At 35.1% G+C, this 23554-nt stretch overlaps 1 protein-coding gene across 4 annotated transcripts in view; it reads left to right on the plus strand.

Annotated features, from left to right (window-relative positions):
- LOC149802614 (CCR4-NOT transcription complex subunit 3-like) overlaps positions 1–23554 on the plus strand; it is an 80361-nt gene that overhangs the window by 37292 nt on the left and 19515 nt on the right. For all 4 annotated transcript variants that reach the window (XM_089951920.1, XM_089951922.1, XM_089951921.1 and 1 more), the window contains 5 exons: positions 1690–1802; positions 5992–6120; positions 17739–18118; positions 18957–19074; positions 20072–20345. In XM_089951920.1, coding sequence (XP_089808046.1) covers positions 1690–1802; positions 5992–6120; positions 17739–18118; positions 18957–19074; positions 20072–20345 — 1014 coding nt within the window. The remainder of the gene's footprint in view (positions 1–1689; positions 1803–5991; positions 6121–17738; positions 18119–18956; positions 19075–20071; positions 20346–23554) is intronic.

Raw genomic sequence — 23554 nt, forward strand, 5'->3', positions numbered from 1 at the left:
TATTACTCCTGAATGGAAATCATAATGACGTGGTTTTCACCAGAATTCATATGAAGTTTACTTGGTCCTTAATTAAATTTGTGCCAGTCTGAGGTCTGATATGGCCACCATTGCAGCAATCTTGAAATTTTTTTTATCACCACTCCTCCTCAATGGATGGCCATATCAACATGGAGTTTTCAATAGAGGACTTCTTGTGATATTGTCTTGTTCCTAAATGAAAAATGGTGCCAATATGATGTATAGTTGCCACAGCTGCCATCTTGTTATTGCTGCACCTGAACGGAAAGTCATATTGACTTGGGAAGTTTTCACCAAAAGGCTTCTTATTATGTCTAGTGTATATGAAATAAAAATAGTGCCAGTAAGACCACCATGAAATCTGTCTTGAAAATCATATTACTGTTGCTGCTAGAGTTATCATGACATTAGGTTTTCACTTGAAAACTTATTATGATGTCTAGTTTGTACTAAATGACAGAGGTGCTGACCTGATATCCAGTACCCAAATGGATGGAAGCCATCTTGAAAATCTTGTTTTGACTAATCTTGACAAATAAAAGTCACATAAAAAAGGGGATTTCACCAAAAGACAAAGTATGGTATCCAGTTGGACCTGAATCAAAATGGAGCCTATCAGACCTTGCATATGGCAGCCATCTTCTTGTCATTATTTTGATGAAATTGAGTCATATGAACATAGGTTCTTATCTTATGGTGTCTTGTTTGACCTTCATGAAAATGTTGCCAGTCTGACACCTAGTTTGGCCACCATGGTGGCCATCTTGAAAATCTTATTGCTACTCCTCTAAAATTGATGGTCAAAAGAGTTGTAATGTTTTTTCATAAATAAAAATGGTGTCCTGCAAACATTGAATATGACTGTCACAATGAACATATTGAAAAGAAACCTTTCTATTTAATCTCTTGAATAGATGGTCATATTGGCATGGGGTTTTCACCAAACGTTCTAATGGTGTCTAGTTTGTCGGAGATGAAAATGTTGCAGGTGTTACATCCAGTCTGGCTGCAACTGACTGATTTGAAAATCTTGGTGCTGAAGAAGATTAGTGATGGTTTCAACACTAAGCAGTTAAAGATAAAAAAAATCTTAAATTCCTGGAAATCTTTTTAATACAGTAGAGTCAGTCCTTCGAGGGTTTTGCTTTGGCCTTTATTCTTGCAGTCTTTATGATAGGACATACATGACATGTAACAGAATTTAGATTATGACCCATGGTCATTGTGGGTTTGTTGAGATGGGGAAGGATATGTTTTACAAACTTTGCTGATTTGGCAAAGTGAGGAATGGAAATAACTGGTTACTGTAATGTAGGTTGCATGTGATATGTGTACCAGTTTGTAGTTTCAAAAATTAAAGTAAAACTTTAAATTTGATACCCCGCAGTCAAAATAATATGTGGCAGTTTTTAATGGAAAACACCAAAAATATTTATGGCACTAGCACCTTGCAGGGACTCTTTTGTAAAAAATACAATTAATACAAATCTTGTAAAAGACGAACTTCAAGACTTGTCACATTCATAATAAACTATTTTCTGACATAATTGCATTTATTTTCAGAAGAAGTTAGTTATGAAAGATAGTAAACAAATGTATGTACTTACGGTATTTCTTCATTCATGCATATTGTTGATTCTCAACATGATTTTATGAATTTTGCTGCAGTAGTTCATCATTAACCAGTAAAGAGGAAAATGGTAGCAATCATCTCCCAAACATGACACCGCCTTCCTTGTCAAACTACTCAGTGGCAGTAGGAAGCCAAAACAGTAATTCAGGTGAGATGTTCTGTAGAGGAGCTTTCGTCATTTTATCTCTAGATATTGTATTTTGTCTTACCACAGAGATATTTTGTGTGTGTGTGTTTTTAAATGGCACCTAGGACATATGAGATAAATGCCTTCCCCAAGGACACATCAGAGCAGCCAACCCAGGATGCCCTGAGCAGGTAAGCAGTCAGAAACTCAGCTTGACTGGACGCAGACTCCTGTAACCATTGACATTGAAAATCCAAGCCACACACACACACACACACAGTCCGCTGATTGTGAACGAGGTTTTAAATGCCAAAGCAACAATCACTTACCCTACAGAAATCACTTGAAAGCTTACACATTGCAAAGATTGATGACTATGATTCTGAAGTTGTGGAAAATAGAACAATTCATATATGGTCTGCAGGCATCAATGAGGAGAACCTTAAAGTTAAGAAGGTAGTTTATTTGGTTTTTCATGCAAATTAAAAGGTCAAATTGACCATGTGAATCTGGTGTGTGCAACCTGTGAGTCACAGTCAGCCCAGTCCTTCACATTGTACAGCCTGTGGCCATGTAGGTAGTCCTTTGGAATATATGCATTATAGTTAATATGCATATTTACTGAAAAGGGCCAGTTTTTTCATGCAGCCCGTGACTTTAAGCATTTTATCTTTTTTTTTGCCCCAGCCAAAAACTGTTGGATGCCGGTGATGTAAATGACCTCATTTTTTCCCCTGAGATTGTCCCATTTTGATCACACCATTGGCCCACTTGTTCCAATAAAGGGGCATAAACACACTATAAGTTATTTGATTTTGATATGCTTTCTATCATACCTAGAACCATAAAGCGTTTTATAGGGAAGTTCTTCATTCTTATCATCTAAAAGAGCTGTCAGTGATGTTTTTTATGCATCATTAGCTTGTTAAAACTTAGGTGTTTAAAGTTCATTTATTGAGTTCCATTTAGTTCCAATCATGAAACCTGGTAATTGGATACATCTCAGTTACTACTACGCCATTTCAACGAAAGAATGTCACTGTGACCTACATTTTTTGCTTTATTAATATGGGTTAAATCTTTTTGTTAGGACAACATATTAGTGTTGCATTCAGGCTGTGGAATCACTGGATTCACTCCTTTCTACAAACAACTCCTGCTTTAAAGGGTAAGAAGTTGTGTTAAAGAAATAAAATTCCCGCATGTTAATGGTGTACATTAATTAATATAAAAATGTATTAAACTGAGATAGTTCTATCTTTTGCTTCAAAACATTCAACAGTTCTTTTCCATAAGCCAGTTCCATTCAGTCTGAATTAACGTGGTATCAATTTCAGGGTGTGGAGCACCAGAATTGAGTGTCATGATGTTGAGTAAGGTTTTATCTGAAAAGCATTGAAGTGTGAGCTTCAATACTCTGCAGGAATTAGTGTATATATAATGTTTCATTAGTAATTGTGCTTCAAGCAATAGTTTTGGTACATTCATGTTCTTCATTGAGATCAAGGATGCGTAGGTAAAATGAGACATGTTTTCATGAGTACATAAAGTTTTCAGAAACACTTTCACTTTGAATGAAGAATCAGTTTGAATAAGTATTAAATGAATTTTATAGTTGCATCTCCTGTTTCATTTTCAATAATAGCAGTCTTTGAATACCTTTTGATTTCTCATTCTATATATTTATCTTACAACATATCGATTTAAGGAAGTATGTGGAAATTACAGATACCAGAGACCTTATAGACACTTGTGCTTTGAAATAGTGTAAAATGCTTTCAAATTCTTTTTTTTTAAAATAGGTGTAAAAACTATTTTAATTAGATTACAGAAATAACAATTTATCAAATAGCTTTAATGATCTCTAGGAATTAAAGTTAAAAAAAGTAAAGGGGCATTTTTGATCATATATGGCTCATTTCTTGTTGGGTCTTTAAATTTGTGATTATGGGGAACAGTGGAATCCGCATAAATTGGTACCCCCTTAGAAATTAGTGATACTACAATACTTTTAGAATGGGATTCATCATACATTTGCCGCTGTGCAAGCAAATATAATTGTACCTACTGTGAAATTGCAAGGACATGCTGAAAATTTGCCATAAAAATTTGATGATCAGCAGACCTAAATAGTACATATACAAATTCAAAACAGGGCCTAGATTCCTATTAAACTGAACCATCTCAATGTTTATTCAGTTCGAAGGGTGTGTATTGAAATATTGTGATTATGCCTCCCTCATAGTGAGTGGTTGTTTACGGATGTCAAGTTCCCACTTTCTTGTAAATTCCTAGCCTACTGAAATACTCAGGAGATGCTTTCTGACCAGTCAAGTTTAGAAGTAAGAATAAATATATTAAATGACAGTGAAAAATGGCAAGCTCCTTATTGATGATTAATGACTTAATTGTACTGTATTACTTGCTTAATAGGTGAGTCAAACTGCAAATGACAAAGATCCTGATCTGTCATAGCATAATGGGCCTGCAGACCAGGGTCTGTTGATTACTCCTAACAGACTGCACAGACCCAGATCTGCATGTGCATTATGCAATGGTAGATCTAGGTAGGTGCAGTTGGACTGGTCTTTTTTGAGTACTAGGTGTTTTGTGATATCTTACCTGAGCAGGTTAACTATGTGTGTTGTACATGTGAATCAGTATAGGAATACTGTAAGAGAAATGCATGCTGCATGCTTTAAATGTGAGGCGGTCATTAGTGACCAATCAAGGTAGATAGCTGCATGAACTAAGCCATCACTCCAAGATTACTCAAAGCCTGTGACTTTCACACAGTAAAATCTGGCTTCTATGGATGGACTGTGATAATAGTTTCTTAAGCAGATTTTAAGAACAATGATGTATAAAAGAAAAACTAGACCCCAAAAACAAAATTGCTCAACTGATTATTATACCTCTACTCTGATATCATTAAAGAGACCATGTCGTTAATGCCCTATCATGGTTGGTAGGTTGGTTGGTTTATTGCTTGCCTTTTATTGGCACTTCTAACACATTATTGACAAGATCATAATGAGGAAATGAGCACTGAGTGCTTTTCCCAAGAATATACCAAGGCAGCCAGACAAGCTGGTTGGTTTAATGGAATGTTGGCACAATACTGATGTATGGTGACAACTTGGTTACAAATTTAAATTTCAAAAGTTTAAAAAGTTTTAATGTAAAGAGAAAACATTGCATAAATAATTTCATTTGTAAAGGGTCCAAGATTCTGTTGTCAGTAGCTCTTTTGTTTTCATTTGTTTTCTAATGCTATTAGAGACAACTTTAAAGCTTCATATAGGTGAGTTAAATGGTCATTGATTACACTCTGGTTTACTGTAGACTCATCTCCATCATGTAGGGATTGGAGGTAGGTTATAGTTATGCAAGCAAATTGTTCACCATCCTTCAGTTGGTGAATTGGCACTAATTTGTTGAACACAGAATCAATATTTGCATTCATTAACAGGTGTATGTCGTCTACCAGATGAGTGGTATCTTGCCCACTTGCTGTTATTGTTACTACCCTTTTCAAGAAAAGTTTTACTTGAAAATTTGCCCTTCCTTTTCTGCTCAATGAATTTTGAAGGATATCGTGTACTGGAATTATATTTGATCCAAGGCAAAATTATATGAAGTTATTGCTTCTGTTTCACTTGAACATTGTCCTTTAATGACATCAGATTGGGGTAATGCATCCTTGTTATCTGGATACAATTTTAGTTTAATGTAAAATACATATTTAAATGTAATTTTACTTGTTTTTATTTTCAAAATATGACATATCTTCACTGGCTTTTTTGGAGATAATTATGTTTGACATGAATAAATTCAACCAAGTATAGGTAACTGGCAGGACTCACAAGGGCTCCATATGTGGAGTAATCACCATTGGATCTAGAATGCACTCCTTTGATCAGAAAGTGCTCCAGTCTTAAAAGTTGTCACCCTTGCCCCACTGTTTAACATTTTTTTTTACTTGCCCTCAATTTGTTTTTAACCACTTGTGTGGTTGCTGAATTGCTGCTAAAATTAGATTTTGAAAAATACTTCCTGGTTTATGTTGAAGCTTCAGATATAAGCTTAAAAGTGAGCCTTCACTTGCAAGACTAAATGTTTTGTCATTGAATTTAATTCTGATAAACATTTCATGTTATGAACAACAAAATGAAAATGTATCACTCATGCTAACTGTTCTGTCTTTTAGGGTCCCCCTTACCAACAACAACACGGAGTGTCCACAGTGCCATGGCTTCGGTGTGGCAGAGAAACAACGCTTCCACATCCTCCCCTTCTGCAATGAGACATCTGAATTTTAACGAATCCTTGCCTACAGGTAAGAAACAAATTACAGCAATTCTTTTCATCAAATTTTTTCAAAGGAAATGGTCAAACTTGTATTTCTCACACAGTATGACCATAGGGCCAGCCTAATAATTTATCAACTAGTGCCATATATACTTACATATAAGTAAGTGAAGTCCAACTGCAAATAATGTAGACCCTGATCTGCTGCCACATTATTCAATAGCAGATCAGGGTCTGTGCAGTCTGCATTTGGATCCAGCTTAACTGCAAGTATATATTATATGATGAGTCCATTTGTGAGTGAGTTTAAAGTTTTTACTTGTATATAATCCACATTGTCTTAGAATACATGATCACATTGTCCAACTTCTAGAAATCTGTTTGAACTTCAGGGTTTATTTAGTACTTAAAATTTAGAGGAGGAAATTTTTCCCTCTATTTGAAAAAAAAAGAGTTTTGTAAATATAAGATGGATTTATTGAGTAATTTAATCATAGTAAGATGTACTTTTTGCGCATTAGTTGATTTATTTGCACGATTTTTGCAGAAAATAAGTGCAAATAGACCCTGTAGCTGTTGAAGATGTTATCCCAAAATAATCAAAGTTCTTTTGATCCAGCATATGCATTTATATGATATTAAGATGAGAACGTAAAAACCTAGTCCATTTACCTGACAGATTTGTTCATGAACTTCATTTGGAACCATTGACATGGGATATTTTAAGTGAAGATGATACCAATTTTAAGTAGACTTTCTCAGATACAATTTTTGGACAAAATTCAAAGAATACTGTACAAACAAACATGTTCGATTTTCAAAGCAGCATATCACCCATCCCCCATTACAAGACATTGTGAAGTTGAAGGTAATTATACTATGATTGTAGCAGAATTATTTGCCCTTGATTTAGCTTTCAACCATTCTCACCTTCAGAATTTGGAAAATATTTGCATATATGATTTCTTTTTCCACTAATTGATTCAAAGAGCAGCGTGAAGGAAGAAGGTGGGTCTTTGAGACCTATTATTGTTGGCATTCCTGTACACTTGGTATAGTGTGACCAGTATGATCTGTCAGTTTGACATTTTCAACATACCATTTATTTAATTTGTCTTTATAAATTTGTGTTCTTGCCAAATTTTCCATTTCATCAGAACTTGATTAATGGACATGGGAAATGGTTCTATTTAGTTCTCTATTAGATCACTTTTCATTGTTTTGGTTTTTTTAAGCTCTACAAATCATAGACCATATTAGGTAAGGGGCCATCCATTTAGTACGTATGCAAAAATCTGGCAAAGCTTGACCCCTCCCCCACCTCCCCATACACATGCATACTTTTTTTATACACACACACACACCACCTGCATATGTACGCTTGACGCACACACCCACCACCATCACAAATTCTATAGAACAACCTATATTTAATCCACGCAGAAACAATCAAGGATTAATAATATTAACGTGTTTAATAAAACAGATAGTCTGCCGATGTTGAATGTCTGGTGGCATCAAAGAAATAAGCTGTGTAACTCTAAGAATTTTGTCTTGTGTCTGCTAAATTCAAACGCCAACTGAACCCAGTCAAACAGGTTACATATTAGACAAATTATTATCGAGGTTACACACACACACACACAGAATTTCCTATGCATACATTATAAGTAGACACTCATACCCTATTTGGGTTAACCCCCCTCCATGCATACGTACTAAATGAACAGCCCCTAATAGGATCGTCTGTCAGCCGTCTTCCATCATCTGATGTCCTTTAAAACAATTTTGTTATCACTACCGCTCCTTAACTACTTGGAGGGTTGCTTTGAAACTTCACACACAACATTCATCCCATGATCAGATTGCTCCTAAGTGAAAAGGATGTTGCTCATACATTATGGCCACCATGACAGCCATCCTGAATTTTTTTATTATTGCTATTCCTCCTCATATCAACATGAGGTTTTCACTAAAAGATTTATTGTGATGTCTAGTTTATCCTTTGAAAATGGTACTGATCAGATATCCAATATGGCCACTGCAGCAGCCATTTTGAAAATCTTTGTTTTTCATAATCCTTGTATATGGATGGTCATATTGACAGTTTTTAACTAAATGGCTTATTATATGTCTAATTGTTCATAAATGAAAATAATGCCAATGTGAGATCCAGTAATGCCAACATGGCAGCCATCTTGAAAATGTTATAGTGGCCCATTGTGCATGGATGGTCATATCATCCTTGGATTTTATTAAAAGTTATTACAATATATATTCCAAGCACTTTTAGGATATCAGCAGATACAGTTAAAAGCACAAAGCCGTTGTTACCATCCTTAAGACCTTAATATGAAAATGAAATATGACCTTTCAAAGTTTTTTGGGGAAATTTGCTATCCCACTGACAATGCAATTACCATCAACTTTAGACGAGTAAGAAAAAATAATCTAAAGCTATACAACAGTGGCATTTACTGCAAAGCTAGACAAGTTCCTTGTTATTCAAGAAATGCAAGCACTACAATCATACAAAAAAATCCTTTTTATTAGGTTCACACTAAAACAGTAAAACTACAGAGAGCGGCCTTACTGGAAAAGCCAGAAATTGAGCTTTTCCATGACTTTGCATCCTTGCTATAATAAGACTATGAAATTTAAATGCAAATTAAAGTATGTTCCTTTGAGAAAACCTTCTGAAAACAAAGCCCAATTTTTTGTGGGCCAATGGGTATGAAACTTTTGCCATACCAGATCATAGAAATCATGAAAAAGAGCAAAAAATGTGAATGTCCAAAAAATGCAAAAACGACAATTTTCAAAAGGTCACAACTTGTTTATTTATTAACAGATTTTAATAATTTTTGTACCAAAATGCTGGGTATTATATGAAGAATTCATGCAACATACAAAGAGTGTCAACATTAGTGTGAAAGTAGGTTTTAAAGCAGAAGCAATATCTGAAAATATACAAAAATTTCAAAAACAACAATTTTTTATAAGTTTACATCTTCATCAATTAGTAACTGATTTTGATAGTTTTTCACCAAAATGGAGCATATTACAGCCTTAGTGCATACATTATAATAAAGCAAATAAAATTATGATAAAGCAAAGATATGTTACAAAGCAAGAACCATTGACAAAGCATCAAAATCTTTCACTATGACTAATGTTTTGAAGATAATGTATATTTCAAACAGTAGATATAGTTGTAAATGTCATAAAGGACTGCTTTGTTTAAAATAACCTGAGAAGTAACAGTTTAACTAAGTTTTAGCGCGATAATTTTATTCTGCTTTATTTTGCTGGTCAATGAGTCCAATATTTTTAACTTTCCCAGTTCAGCTGTACATTAAATTCGAACCAGACACAAAACACTACTTAACCTTGGCAATGTCATCACTGGCTGGCCATTTGAAACGATCTGTTTTGGTTTTCATCAGGCATAAAAACTGTACAAGTGCCAGATCAGGTTGGTGTACTTCCAACACTTGTCCAATGTAATATTGGTCATCGTAATACACAGCTACCCATGTGAAGCAGTATGAGGATAGCATGTCTCAGGATAGTTTCTTAATCCACTCATAAACCTGAAATGTATAAGGTTAGAAAGAGTTAAGCCAGATGTACTTTAACTAATGAATGCAACAAAGTAAAAGAAAAATATTAAGAAGTAAAAAGAATTTAAATAAATTCATGTAGATTATTTGTTCAGCCCAAAATAGTTTTTGTTTTTAAAAATGGTCCAGTTTTGTGATTGAGCACTGCTTGTTCTTTGATTTTCTAAATTAATTCATTTCACACGAAGAATTTAAAACGAATTAGGTACTTTTAGCTACATTTACTGATGCTGACCTGAAAATGTACAGAGTTGTTACATACAGGAAAAATTAGAAATGCCATGTAGATATATAAAAATTGGAAATTGGGGATATGTCGCGTTTTAACCTGCTAAAATTTCAGTCTGTAGCTAGCTAGATTTACAGTGCCCTTTCATCGTTATTAAACACTTATCCCAAATTTTGGACCTTGCTCAAAATTTAAAACCAAAACAAACAAAGTGACAAAATGGCGAATCGTGTTTACAACAGAAAGGTTAACGGTCACAATTGTATCACTATCCAGTTCAAGCTGTTGATTATTACTTGCTCGGTCACATACAAGAAGGTAAGAAATATGTCTACAGATTTACTTTAAATATGTAAAATAACATGCCAGGCTCATCCAAGACCATTTTTGCATGCGTATTTGTGTCAAAATGACTTAGCTGAAGAAATCGGACTCAAAAGGTTTTCCTTGAACCGTATAATAGGACCTCCAGTTAATGACTTCAGGTACTCAAAATACAGATATATAGACAAAAATAAATATAAAACATTAAAACCAAATCATTTTACTTACAAACTAGTGATAAATAATCCATGGATGGAATATCAGAGGCCATAATGTGTTGTTTTGCCTATTAACAAAAAACAAACGTTCAGCCTAAAATCATCACCAGTATGTAAATTGATGCACCTCAATATTATGTTTTGCTGATTAACATAAAATTAAGGTTTAGTCTAACTACTTTAATGGCTAGATTACAATTCTCCCAAACAGGGAAAACGTGCACATCAGTTTCTCATGCTAATGTTATCATAATACATATGGTTACAACGGAGTGTGGAGCCTGGAGCTGACCTTATGTTACCTGTAACTGTCACATGATCAGGATGTTAGAACCATATAATCACCACACACAAGAAAGAGGCAGAAAATAAACACGTGATTTTAAAGTGATTCTCACAAGAAACTATTATTTTATGCACACCTTTGTCACGCAATGAAGCAACAATTGCCTTTCACTCACTTGTTAGCCTTGCTTTGTTCCAAGATCTGTCAGCGTTCGACTGAAAATGGCACCAAAGGAAAAAATATTAAAATAGATCTGAAACAAATGAAATTATCTTTTGGACCACGTTTATGACCAACGATGATACTAGTATTGTTATTGAACCAGTGAAGCCTTCATCATCCAAAGATGAGTTAACGGTTACTCCTAAGATAAAACATAATTTGTGCAGCAATGGTTGAAAACACATTGGCTATGTTTTCAAAAAGAAGTTAAGTCAAGTGAAGAATGTGACAGTGAAGATGCCTTTATGTTTTACCATATATGTACAGAGGCTAATAAAAACCTCCATGACAGATATGCAAAACAACCAATAACTCTCAGAACAGTACACTGGCAAGGCATATTGGGTGGCCAGAACACACTGCTGATTGAAGGTCCACAACACCAGGCAGATTTGAGTGCAGTTTTACAAACAAGACATAGCAGTGAAAGTGCTACTTAAGTGTGTACATTGGCTGAGTGTAGAAGACATCCATTTTTTAAATACAAATCATCTCTTAATTTAATACATGACTTAACGGCTGAAGAATTTGATGCCATTGGCATTTTGAAGAATTCTGCCAATCAGTATGACTTGGCTACTACCTGTTCAGAGTTACTGGAGAGCCAATCAGACGTTGAGGATAGTCTTATACATGACATGCAAACTTCGTCATTAGTGACAGCAATGGCCGATGAAAGCACTGACATAGCCAACAATAAACATCTTGTCATATATGATCAGATTATTTCTGATGTCATCAAACCATCAAGAAGATTTTTAACAAATATAGAATGTTCAGATGCTTTTGGCAAGGGAATTGTCTTATTGGCTTTAGTCACATTATATAACTAATTTTTTATTTTTTATTCAAACAATATAATTATTTTTTTTAATGACTGAAAACTGATCATCGGCTTAAATAAGACTCATAGGTTTGGATTTTGACTCACTGTTTTTTGCCTTGATGAGTCAAACGACTTACACGAAACCATGATGATCATTATGACATCAGGTTTTGACCAAAACACTTTTAATAATGTTGGCTTTGTCTTAAGTATAAATTTTGCCAAGCTAATTTACAATGTGCACCACAGCAGCTAATTATAAAATATTATTATTGCTGAAGAATACCAGAAGTGGTTGCAACATTCCACAGTTAAAAGGAAGAAATGGTCTTGTCCTGAATTCCTAAAATAATTATTAGGGCCTAGTTACACAAGAAATAGTTATTTTGCATGGTTCTTGCAAGATACAGGTAAGGAGTGCATGCTAGATAGAAGTTATTGGTATAGAACAAGAACCTTTATGTTTTTTAGAAGGCCATTGGCCTAATTACAAAAATTATTCAGTGAAGAAAATTTACTTGTGGTGGAAATACATGGTAAGGTGGTTTGTCAAATAATCACATACATGATAAAATATACACAATATTTTGTAAGGTACTTTTTCTTAGCTTAAAGGCAAAATATTTAAACCGCTGTTTTCCTCATTACTTCATCAAATTTATTGCAGAGTAAATTGCATAATATTTCACCAGATAGGTATATTTGTAATAGTACTTTGGAAGAAACTTGAATCTTAATGCTTAGTATTTTTGGCACCTGAAAAAAAAAATTGAATTCATCTTCAGTTTCTCTGCTGTCACATAAATAACAATCTATGTGCCCTATCAACATTTTTTGTCTACCTATAACTATATGAAGAATGTGTAACCATCTTTTTTCATTTTTTTGAGCAACACAAGTATATTTCACATTTGATAAGACTTTTATAATTACTATAATTCTTTAAAGGGGTTGGTCAATTTACTTCATGTCATTCTTGTGAATAATCCACTTATCATTGTATAAATTGCACAATAAATAAATAAATAAATAAATAAATAAATAAATAGGATTATTCAGAATTAGTCATGTATATCCCATAATATTTCTTGGTTGAAAGGTCTACTGAATGCATGCCTGTATGTATGTATATATGCATGCATGCTCCTGAATTGTAATGGACTCAATGAAAATATTATGTAAATTCAGGTAACATATTGAGGAATCTTTGAAACTGAAATAAAAATGTTTAGTCTCAACAATTTGCATAAACATGTGCTTTCAGTCACATGATAAAACCTTGATTTATAATTTGTAAAGTGATGAAGTTTTGCCAAGAGGTATATGGTAAAACAGATTAATGATTTCTTTGCCACATTATCACCCAAAAATCATGAAAGTGATAAAAGTTACCATGGACATGACTTATTGAACAAGCTGATAAAACCCACAAAAGCCAAGATAAACAACAAACAGAAAGTGAAACTTTTGGTGAAGGATAGTGTTGTTTCCAGAATGATGGATCCAAAGAAGAAAAACATAACACCATCAAGTAATCACTAAAAAAAACTAATTTTGCAAAGGGTTATGACTTTAATGTTTGAGGGGCATACAAATGTTGACTGTGCCTTCTTCCGTGCTGTTAGAGTATGGTTGAAGGCATCAAAGAGGAGACTTTATTAAGAGGTTATTTTTTGGTTATTCATGAAAATAACATGTGAAATAGACTGTCAATGTCTCATTTTAGTAAGACATAAGCCTATTAGAATTGCACCAGTAACCCACTTTTTCATTAATGAGGGCCAGTTAACCGTTTTTTGTCAAACCTGGCTGAAACACTGACAGCTAATATCATCAATTGTCATTGACTGTTAAAAATCAGAATGTGACTTAAGGATTTGATAACATGAGGCTACTGACTCATAATATGGAACTGCTATTGCGTGCTTACTACTAAATGACCATTTGATTTTTTTTTTAATTTTCTTCATATGTAAAATTTGGAAAAAAGATAGGAAATACCAAAGTGTGTTGCCAAGGAAACTCTTTATAACACATCCAAGTGAAGTTTTGTGTAAATTATTTAAGAGTAGATAGCCACAAAATTAACAGTTTATAAGGTTTAGCCAATTGAAATTTTTTATTCAATAGGCTTAATTTCTAATACTAATTTTTATAAGTATGCTAAACAGGTGTGACCTTGACCTTTGATTCCCAAACCCTCTAGCACACAAAAATTCCATCAGAATAATTTTCTTTAACAATTATTTCATTAGGGGGCGCTCACCAGTTAATATGTACTTTTGAGAGAGTGACGTGTGTAAGGTGAAGTAGTTCACATTTGAAACATGCACAATGGAGAGAATGTTGGCATACCTCTATGCTACATTAATGTGATGTGGATGATATTTCTTTGGATATTGTACTTTTGCAAATTTTACATGATTTAAGCACACTGCTAACAAAAATGACTGCTCCCTTGTGTTAAAAAATCAGCCTGAATTAGTCTAAAGTACACTATACGTAGCAGCTATTAAAATAGGGAAATGAATTTTGCCAGACTAGACAATACCAGCTTCTGAAAGTGCAATGAATGAATTACCAAATATATAAAATGTAAAAAAAAAGTTATCGGCTCTTTTTTATACAATTTACCTCTGAAGTTCAGGAAGTGAAAATGCCCAAGTAGAGCTAGCACTTTTTTGAAAGGTGCACATCTGAAGTAAGGCCAAGCTGTATACTCTATAACCCATAGTACACCCATCATTCTTCATACACCAAAATAAAGGGAATTAAAGGTTCTTTGAATTATACCTAAGATGTACAAGGTCTTTTTTAAATAGCCAGTATAACCAGTGAGTGAAGCCGAGGAAATTCTTTTTCTTTAAAATCCTAACCCTATGCAAAATACGAAACTGTAGAGCACCACCTTACTCACTGGCCAAGTGCCTAAAGTGCTCACTGTTACAGATCACTAACATTTCACCTCTGCATGGGTTTGAGTCTTGGATTCAGCCAATGTGGGTATGTGAGAAAGGTTGCCGGTAGCTTCTCATGGGTCGGTGGTTCTTTCCGGGTTCTTCCTCCACCATTTATACTGGCCTCCATGTATAGCCTATCTTGTGTTGAAAAATGGCATTAAACCCTACAGCAGCAACAGCTGACTGTCACCAAATGAGGACTGTGTGATTTGGATTTTTAACGTAGCTTTAAAAAAATGTTCAGTCATATCGCTACATTGTCTGCAGTGTAGCAGTTTATAATGATGTCTAGCACTGGGGCATGATGCAGCACACATGTAGCATGATGTCCCACCCAGTCACATTATCCTGACAACAGGCCAACCAGATATAACACTAACCTCTTAAAGCTGAGAGCCAAGCACGGCAGCTGTTCGAACCATTTTTATAAGTCTTTGTTATGACTTGGCTGGGGGTCACCAGATGAATAAAGCATTGGGTTTTCAGGAGTGTGTTTGAAACCCTCCGTTGGCCAGTTTCATTGTAATTGGCCTGCATTAGGAAACTTTTGGGGCTGGGGTGATGTTGGCACCCAACTCACCCTTGGTTCATCAGATTCATTGCTGCTTGCTTGTATTCCATCCAGAAACAACTGGCTTTGTTTGGGTCCCTCTTCTTGCTTCACTCCAGATGGGACCGTATTCACCTCAGGATGGTCATGATAAGTGTATATTGTACATTACATTGTGCGTGATAAGGTATCCTATTGACACATTTCTAGTTCTGGCCATTCTTGTCATCAGTTAACTGCCAAACTAGGGTACATATAGAAAAAGGTTAAAAAAAATTATGAAACGGGGCGATCAGGTTTTTAAAATTCTTACAGAATTTGAACATTTGTTCTTATTTTTTTCTGCATAGTGGCACACAATTGCACACCCTGACAACATCTATCTTTAAGTACTTTACACATCAGTTGACTTTTGCACGAAGTTTCTTTGTTGCTTTGCCACTACTTCTTGTTTGTCATGCAGGGAATAAGCTAAATTTCTGATTGGTGGTTATTTAACTTGGACCAGAATGAGCAATGAGAGAGTTCAATGTAATATACTTCACATGTGACACACTGGTAGTGTAGCTTTCAAAGTGACCAGAGTAGAAAAGAAACAATTCAACGTATAAACTTTGCTTAAAAGTTGTTACTAAATGATGCGTAAAGTTCATCACTATACACTTAGAATGTATCCTCTATGCTGAACATACTTTGAATGTATCATCTATGCTGACCATACTTAGAATGTATCCTCTATGCTGAACATGCTGGGTTAAGATAATTAGCATGGGGGGGGGATTACTAACCATGTCACTTTTTGTTTGTAGATGGCAAGCAAGTATTCTTAATATTCTTTTTCATTTTTACTAATACAAATTAGTGCCTGTGAGAACAGATGCTGTTTCAGATGAATTTTAAATTTAAAGAATAACTAGGCAAACTAATAATAATTAATCATGACTGCTGAAGACTGAAATAACTTGCACATATTATTATTTTGTATCGATTCTGTTTCTTGTATCAATATGTATAGCATTACAGCAGAAGTGTTAATGCAATGATATATCAATGAATTGTCTCACCCCTACAAAAATACTTCATTACTTTAATTTGTAAATATTTTTCTCATTTCTTTATTTGTGTGGATACAGTTTGTTCACATGAAAAAGAGTTGTGAGATTAGCCTATTCCAAGAGTGCACTCACTAACACTGTGTGTTACTTGTCATGGGGATCTTTCATTACTTTAATTAGTAAATATTTTTCTCATTTTTGTGTGTGTGAGATTAGACTATTCCAAGAGTGCACCCATTGACACTTCAGATGATGTCATTATGCTAATGATGTAATGGATAACATTTTTGCAGTTTTACTATTAAAAGGATACATTTTGCTAGGCTGCAAAGAGTACATCCTTGTTTACAATAAATTCATTTTTTTAAATAAAGTTTTTGTGCTCGTTATAATGACAAAAACTTTCTGGAAATACTGTAAAGATGTGGTGTGTTTTCCAACACTGTTTCCTTGTGAGAATTGAGAGAAAATGATCCATTATGTGTACTTGTATGGAATAGAGAATTCTCACCCCCCAGGATCAAAATGTGTTGCAAAATTTTAGACCCCTGGGTGGGATTTCCCTATTGCACATGATTGTTTGTGAAATGTTGAGTATTTAACTTGTTGGAAAATTGTCATTTCTACTTAGCCAAGTTCCATGCACTCGTAAAAAAATACATAGGTAGGTGTGCATTTTCTTTTGAATCACTTGGTTGAATATATATGCCCAAATAATGGTTGATACATGGAAAAGCATAGGATATCGAGCACTCCTTTGTCCATAATATAATACTTAAATGATTATTTAAAATTCATTTGATTCACTGAAGTTGAAGGTGATCAAATACACAAGGAAAGTGTTATGTTGGTGAGTGTATTGTTTTGTTATGGCAGTTACTGAGCTCAATCACATCAGTGTTCCACAAAAGGGTTACAGCGGGTCACATGTTGCTCGAGATTTTCCATGGTCTTGTATACTTTTTATTGACTTTTCCTTTCATGTAGCAGTTATTGTAATTAATAAGATTTTGTAAATGTTTGTCTTTTTTTTATATTATTTAATTGATAGATGCCACAGCCACATTATTTTATTTCCAGTCTCTAAGTTCATAGCGTGATGATGCATGGTCACATCATTTGAACTGTGAAGTAATCATTGATTCTACACAAAACAGAAATGCTTAAGAACTTGATGAAATCATTCATAATAATTTTTTCTTGAATCTATTACTGAAATATCATTGTAACAAAATTTCAAATCTGACTTATTAATTGTATTGCAAAAAATTATTGAAAATGGTTAATTTGTGGTAGAAATATTGCTGATTTTATTCAGGTTTTTGAAAGTCAATGCACTTTTTTATTTTTCAGATTCCAAAATTCAAGCTAATTCATTAGACCATGTGGCAGTGAGCAATTCAAATGCAAACAGTGTATCATCTGTAATCACTTCAGTAGTGAACTCTGTCTCAACAAACTCTTTAGGAAATCCTTCAATTCCACCGGCACCATCAATTAACAGTGTTGTTAACTTGCCCTCCTCTTCAGCATCAGTGTCATCTTCATCATCATCCTCCTTATCCATATCGTCAGTGATGCTGACACCTAGTGCAACCAGTAGTTTACTCACATCTCAGGCGAACACAAACAGTAGTAGCAGCAGCAGTACAAGCAGTAAATTAGAGCCAAGGGTGGTCATGAATGGACCTCTTAGTGCGGGTGGACCATTTCATAACACATTGGAAGGAGTGGTAAGTAGTAAAAGCAGATAATGTATTTCACCATTTTGTGTCTTGAGTTTTGTGAAAGATAACAGTTGATCCAGAAGGGATTTTAGAAATTTTCTTTTTTTGCCAGTTTTCTGCATATGTGATTGGTGTTGCTGAAGCTGAAAATAATAGTCACAATTGCTTATCTTTTATTTCTGCCAGAGCTGTTAGTCAAGGTTTGTATAAGCCCTCAATAAGGTGAGCATATTGTATTGTGACATCCATCTCTCTGTCTGTTACTAATTTCATTTCCACATAATAACTCAAGTTGTCCGTTATCAACAGTTACAAAACTTTGTGGATGGCATGTACATGGGGTGGGAAAGAACCTTTCAATTTTGGATTAAAAACCAAAGTTCAAATTCACTGGCTACTAGTTTGAAACAACTTTACTGTAGTTAAGAGTCTAATGAGGTAGTTCACTACAAGCAAATAAGGCAAAGTTGGTTTCACTTGAAGCGTTTGCTGGGAAAAACTACTTTACAATGGTTTTGGGAGTTTGGTTGTGCAGTTCAATTTGCAAGAATGTTATCCACCATGAATCAGATCTGTGTTTCCTAACAGCAAGTAATTTTATGGGGATTTTTTCAGTCTGAGAAAAAGACCCATTTTGTATCAACTACAGAATCCTTGAAAATTGGTAATAATGAATACAAAGAAACTGACAGTAGTGTAACTTAGGACATTATACTGTACTGAAAGTAATATAAGTCATAATCTGAATAACAGGACTAAAACTTTAAAGGTAATATGGAAAGATTTTGTAAAAAAATTGGATGGCATAATGGCAAAGAAAATGGCAATCAAATTTTTTTTTCAGCCCAGTTCTTCACCAGATTCCATGTCCTCATTAAAATCTATAGCACAGCAGGCTGTGGTAAATGCAGGTTTAGAAAACCAAATTCCTTCATCCCAGTCATCTACAATGGACACAAAAGGTACTGTTCTTTAATACTTAAATGACTTGTTAAAGTGTAGGCCACCTTTTTTAAAGTCAAGATCAGATGAGACCTAGCAGTCACTTTTCCATGTGCATCATTGTTGTTAATAGTTTTATATAAATTTTGTTTGGAGTTATTCATTGGCATCTAAATTCTTAAACCCTGGAAAGACTCGTTATATATGTGTCACTATGAAGTGGAGATAATTTATTCTACAACACACTAATTTGCCTCTTTGATCTTGGGATCAAGAACATTCTGTCTCAAAAACAAGAAAATTCAGATTACAGCATGATTTGATTTTGTGGCTTTTATAATGAAGTCTAAAGCAAAATATTTTTAAAAATACGGAAGAATCTGAGGGTCCCGGTATAATGGAAATTAAAAGTAATCATTTGGCACATTCACTGGTGGTAGATTGGGACAAAGAAGTATATACAGCACATAATCTCCCTTCCCCAATCTCACAATCAGACAGTTGATATGATTATTATGCTGAAGCCTATACCTATTGGACTGAAAGTGGTCTAATGGATCCTTTCAAAACCTAACCAATGCAGATCTTTATGCAAATGGGGACCATGTTGGTTTTGTACAAAGACTAATTATTAGATGAGAGTGCTCATTGCCTGTTGGGGCATTTTAATGTGTGCTAACACCTGCATGGCAGGACAGAAAAATAACCAATTACTTTCAAGCCAGCAGTGGCAGAATGTGTAAAGTAGTGAAGCTTGGAATGATAGAATTGATAATGCAATAGGCGCTAGTTTACAATGGATATTCAGGTAAAACCTGGTCTTTGATGATGCACCACCACCCAATCTTGTTTTGGTATTGTGTTCATTATATCAGTTAAAAGTTGCTTTTGGGAGGGAAAGTAGAACAGTTTTGCATCAAACACATGTAATTTATATGCAGGTGTTTCTAGTCAAAATGAATATCGATGTATCTTTTGTATAGCAACATTTTATCATCTTTTGTGAATCTATTACAGTGCCATTCAGTAGTTCAAGTTCGCAAGTCCCTCCTCAACCCACCGTTCCATCACAAGATTCTCAATCACAGGCCCTATCTCAGCAGCAACAGCAACAACAGCAGCAGCAGCAGCAGCAGCAACAACCTCAGACAACTACAATACATCTCAATCGTTTGCTAGGGGTGGCACCCCTAGGTCCTGTGCCATTGAGTAAAGAACACTTTAATCAGTTACTGATGTTGGAAGCTGCATTTCATCACCTGCCCCATCCATCTGATTCCGAGAGATTAAGGTCAGTAGTTGAGCGGTTCCATTGTGTCAGCAGTAACCATTGTATGTATGTCTGTATGTATGTATATATGCATGTATGTATGTATGTATGTATTTATAACGTTCAATAACATGTCAGGACAGTCGTAGGTATATAACACCAATTAAAAATTCTAAAACATCTACGGGGAAAAATTGCACACAAACAAAACAGTTCTGGAAGATGAACCCTAGTTGTATTATTTAATGTTGTTTAATTAATTTCAAACAAAGTTACTGTGCCACAAATATGAAATGGGCAAAATATGTTGCCGATGTCAGTGATAAATGCAAAAATTTAACCTAAGCCAGCAAAGAGTGAAATGTTGATTACTATGATCTTCATATGTCGTTCCTTGTGAATGTGTCATACTAATAGAAATGCATACATTCTTTTAGTTTCATGATTCTAGTATGAACAGAGTATGTGGAATACATGTCAAACACAAAGCAAACTTGCTGACTTCAAGTTTTATGATTTCAGTCATGCAGCCAGGTTTTGAATGACATAATGGTCATGCAGCCAGGGTTTGAATGACATAATGGTCATGCAGCCAGGGTTTGAATGACATAATGGTCATGCAGCCAGGGTTTGAATGACATAATGGTCATGCAGCCAGGGTTTGAATGACATAATGGTCATGCAGCCAGGGTTTGAATGACATAATGGTCATGCAGCCAGGTTTGAATGACATAATGGTCATGCAGCCAGGGTTTGAATGACATAATGGTCATGCAGCCAGGGTTTGAATGACATAATGGTCATGCAGCCAGGTTTTGAATGACATAATGGTCATGCAGCCAGGGTTTGGCTTAAGTAGTGGTAGAAACTTAAAAACAGAAATATGTTTCTATTTAAAAATGAGGGTAAATACAAATTGGCAGGAAAATTATTTTGAAATTTGTATTTTTTTATTAATTACAAGTGGTATGTATTCTATATTATGTAGATAAACACAGTTTATGTTTGTATTCCTGAATAACATTAAACTGCAGTCCTATTACATAGGTTTCTTATTTTTGTAATTGTCGGGGTATAATACTAATTCTGGTAGGATTATGAGATTGTCCACAGGATTAATAAACAGACGAATTGTAATGTCATTGAAATAGCATATCTGTTTCACCAAGCTGTTTGGGGGAGACACAGGTCGAATCAAGTAAAACTGTCTTGACTAGCTTTATGTTCCAGTATATTGTAGGACTCGTGTCCTCAAAGAAGTATACTTCTTTGAGACAGTTTCCATTGTGTTTGGAATATTGGACATCTCCAATAACCCCATCATTTGGTCCAACTGAAGAGGCATATACTGAACTGTGGTGTATCTTGTCACATTTTTTTTGATCTTCCTTCCTTTTGAAGATTTTATTTCATTTTTGACATTGATGCTTAAACCTATATGTGTAATATATGTTGCTCTTGGGATGTTTAAATGTTGCTGCACATAAGATACATCGATATTCATTTTGATGTGCAGTGGTCATGATGCAAACGGAGCACATCATGGTTTACGACAATCATACATATACAAGACCAATAATTGGAGGAAAATGTTTCCTCAGAAGAGTTATCTGTGCAGACACTGACACTAAGACTTGGGGTAATAGCTCTGCCCTACTTTGCTGAGGTGAGCTAATAAGGCTTAACAACCCCTACACTCGCTTTTCATCATATTGCAATGTAAACCATAGTCCAATAAAATAATAGTTGGGAACACACAGACACAATCTTGCACAGAAGCTTGTTACTTTATTGTCTGCTTGCCCTACCCCTCACTCTTGCAGTGAGGATCAACATAAGCAGCTACTTTGTTTTCCTAGTGCCAGATTAGATTACATGGGCAGCAAATGCCTTCAGTCTGAAGTAGGATCGACTGTATGCTTAGGCCATTGTACTGTTCAGAATAACCCCTCAAGTCAGAACTTTGACATTGTGGCTTATCTGATAGCTCTCCTGTGGCATCAACAGAATCAATATGCAAGGATTTACCATTGAGGAGGGATCTGCTGTCAAAGCACAGAGTGTCCCTCCTGCACAACAATCCTCAAATGCTTCATCATCATGCTTGGCTTGTATCAAACATTTCATTCACAAAGATTAGTTTTCAAGCACAATTGCAGACTGTATAAACCGGGCCAGAAAGCAGTAGTCACCCAAGGTTTCAAATGCCAAGTGGAAATTATTTTGTAATTATTAAAGTCAGAAGGGCATTGATCCAAACTGGCCCTCCTTGACCACAAGTGCAGATCTTTCTTTTCTATGAAAAATATTGCTCAGGTTCAACCAACTAGGGCCATAGAGCAGAACCCTCTCTAATACTAAGTTCTCAGTGAACTCCACCATTCGGTCAGACTTTCACATTTTGGAACTTGTGAGGTTCTTTGTTGTTGTTGTTGTTGTGGGGTTTAACGCCATTTTTCAGCACAATAGGCTATACATGGCGGCCAGTATTAATGGTGGAGGAAGAACCCGGAAAACCCCGGAAAGAACCACCGACCCACGAGAAGCTACTGGCAAGCTTTCTCACATGCCCACATTGGCTGAATCTTAGACTCGAACCGCCGCAGACAGAGGTGAGATGGCAGTGATCCGTAACGAAGAGCGCTTTAGACCACTCGGCCACTCGGGGCCCCTGTGAGGTTCTTTGACCTCCACATACCAGTCTTTTTTTTATTAATGCCTAGGTGGTACCTTTTTGTGCTCTTTCATTATCTACACTTTGTGCATTCCTGTTTGCACTTAAAACCGGTACAGTGTGACTCCACTATAACATGGTGGTTGGGTCCGTATAACCTGAACATGTTATAGACCAAACTTTGTTATAACCAACCAAGTCAGTTAGCTGAAGAAAATGATAAATGCACCAAAATGGGGTTGGGATAGGGGTGGTAATAAAAGTGGGTGCAAAAATACTTGTGTATATTGACAACTTACATTTGTGTTGTACAATCCATATTTCGGTAAGTACCGTACATGTATGTGAAAAATCCATGAGTATAGAACACATAACATCCATCAGTAACATCCCATTAGAAAACAAAATAACATTAAAAAAATGGTAGTCCCAGGGATGGTCCTGGCTTTTAAAAAGTTGTGGCAAAAAAAACCCGCACTAACCTCAATATTTTATTGCCAATTTTTAGAAAAATTTCACCAGAACAAGTAGTGAATATTTTTCCAAGTCTATTAAT

Source organism: Sinohyriopsis cumingii, chromosome 3 (genome assembly GCF_028554795.1).
Source record: "Sinohyriopsis cumingii isolate HCF-2022 chromosome 3, ASM2855479v2, whole genome shotgun sequence".
Lineage (NCBI taxonomy): Eukaryota > Metazoa > Mollusca > Bivalvia > Unionida > Unionidae > Sinohyriopsis > Sinohyriopsis cumingii.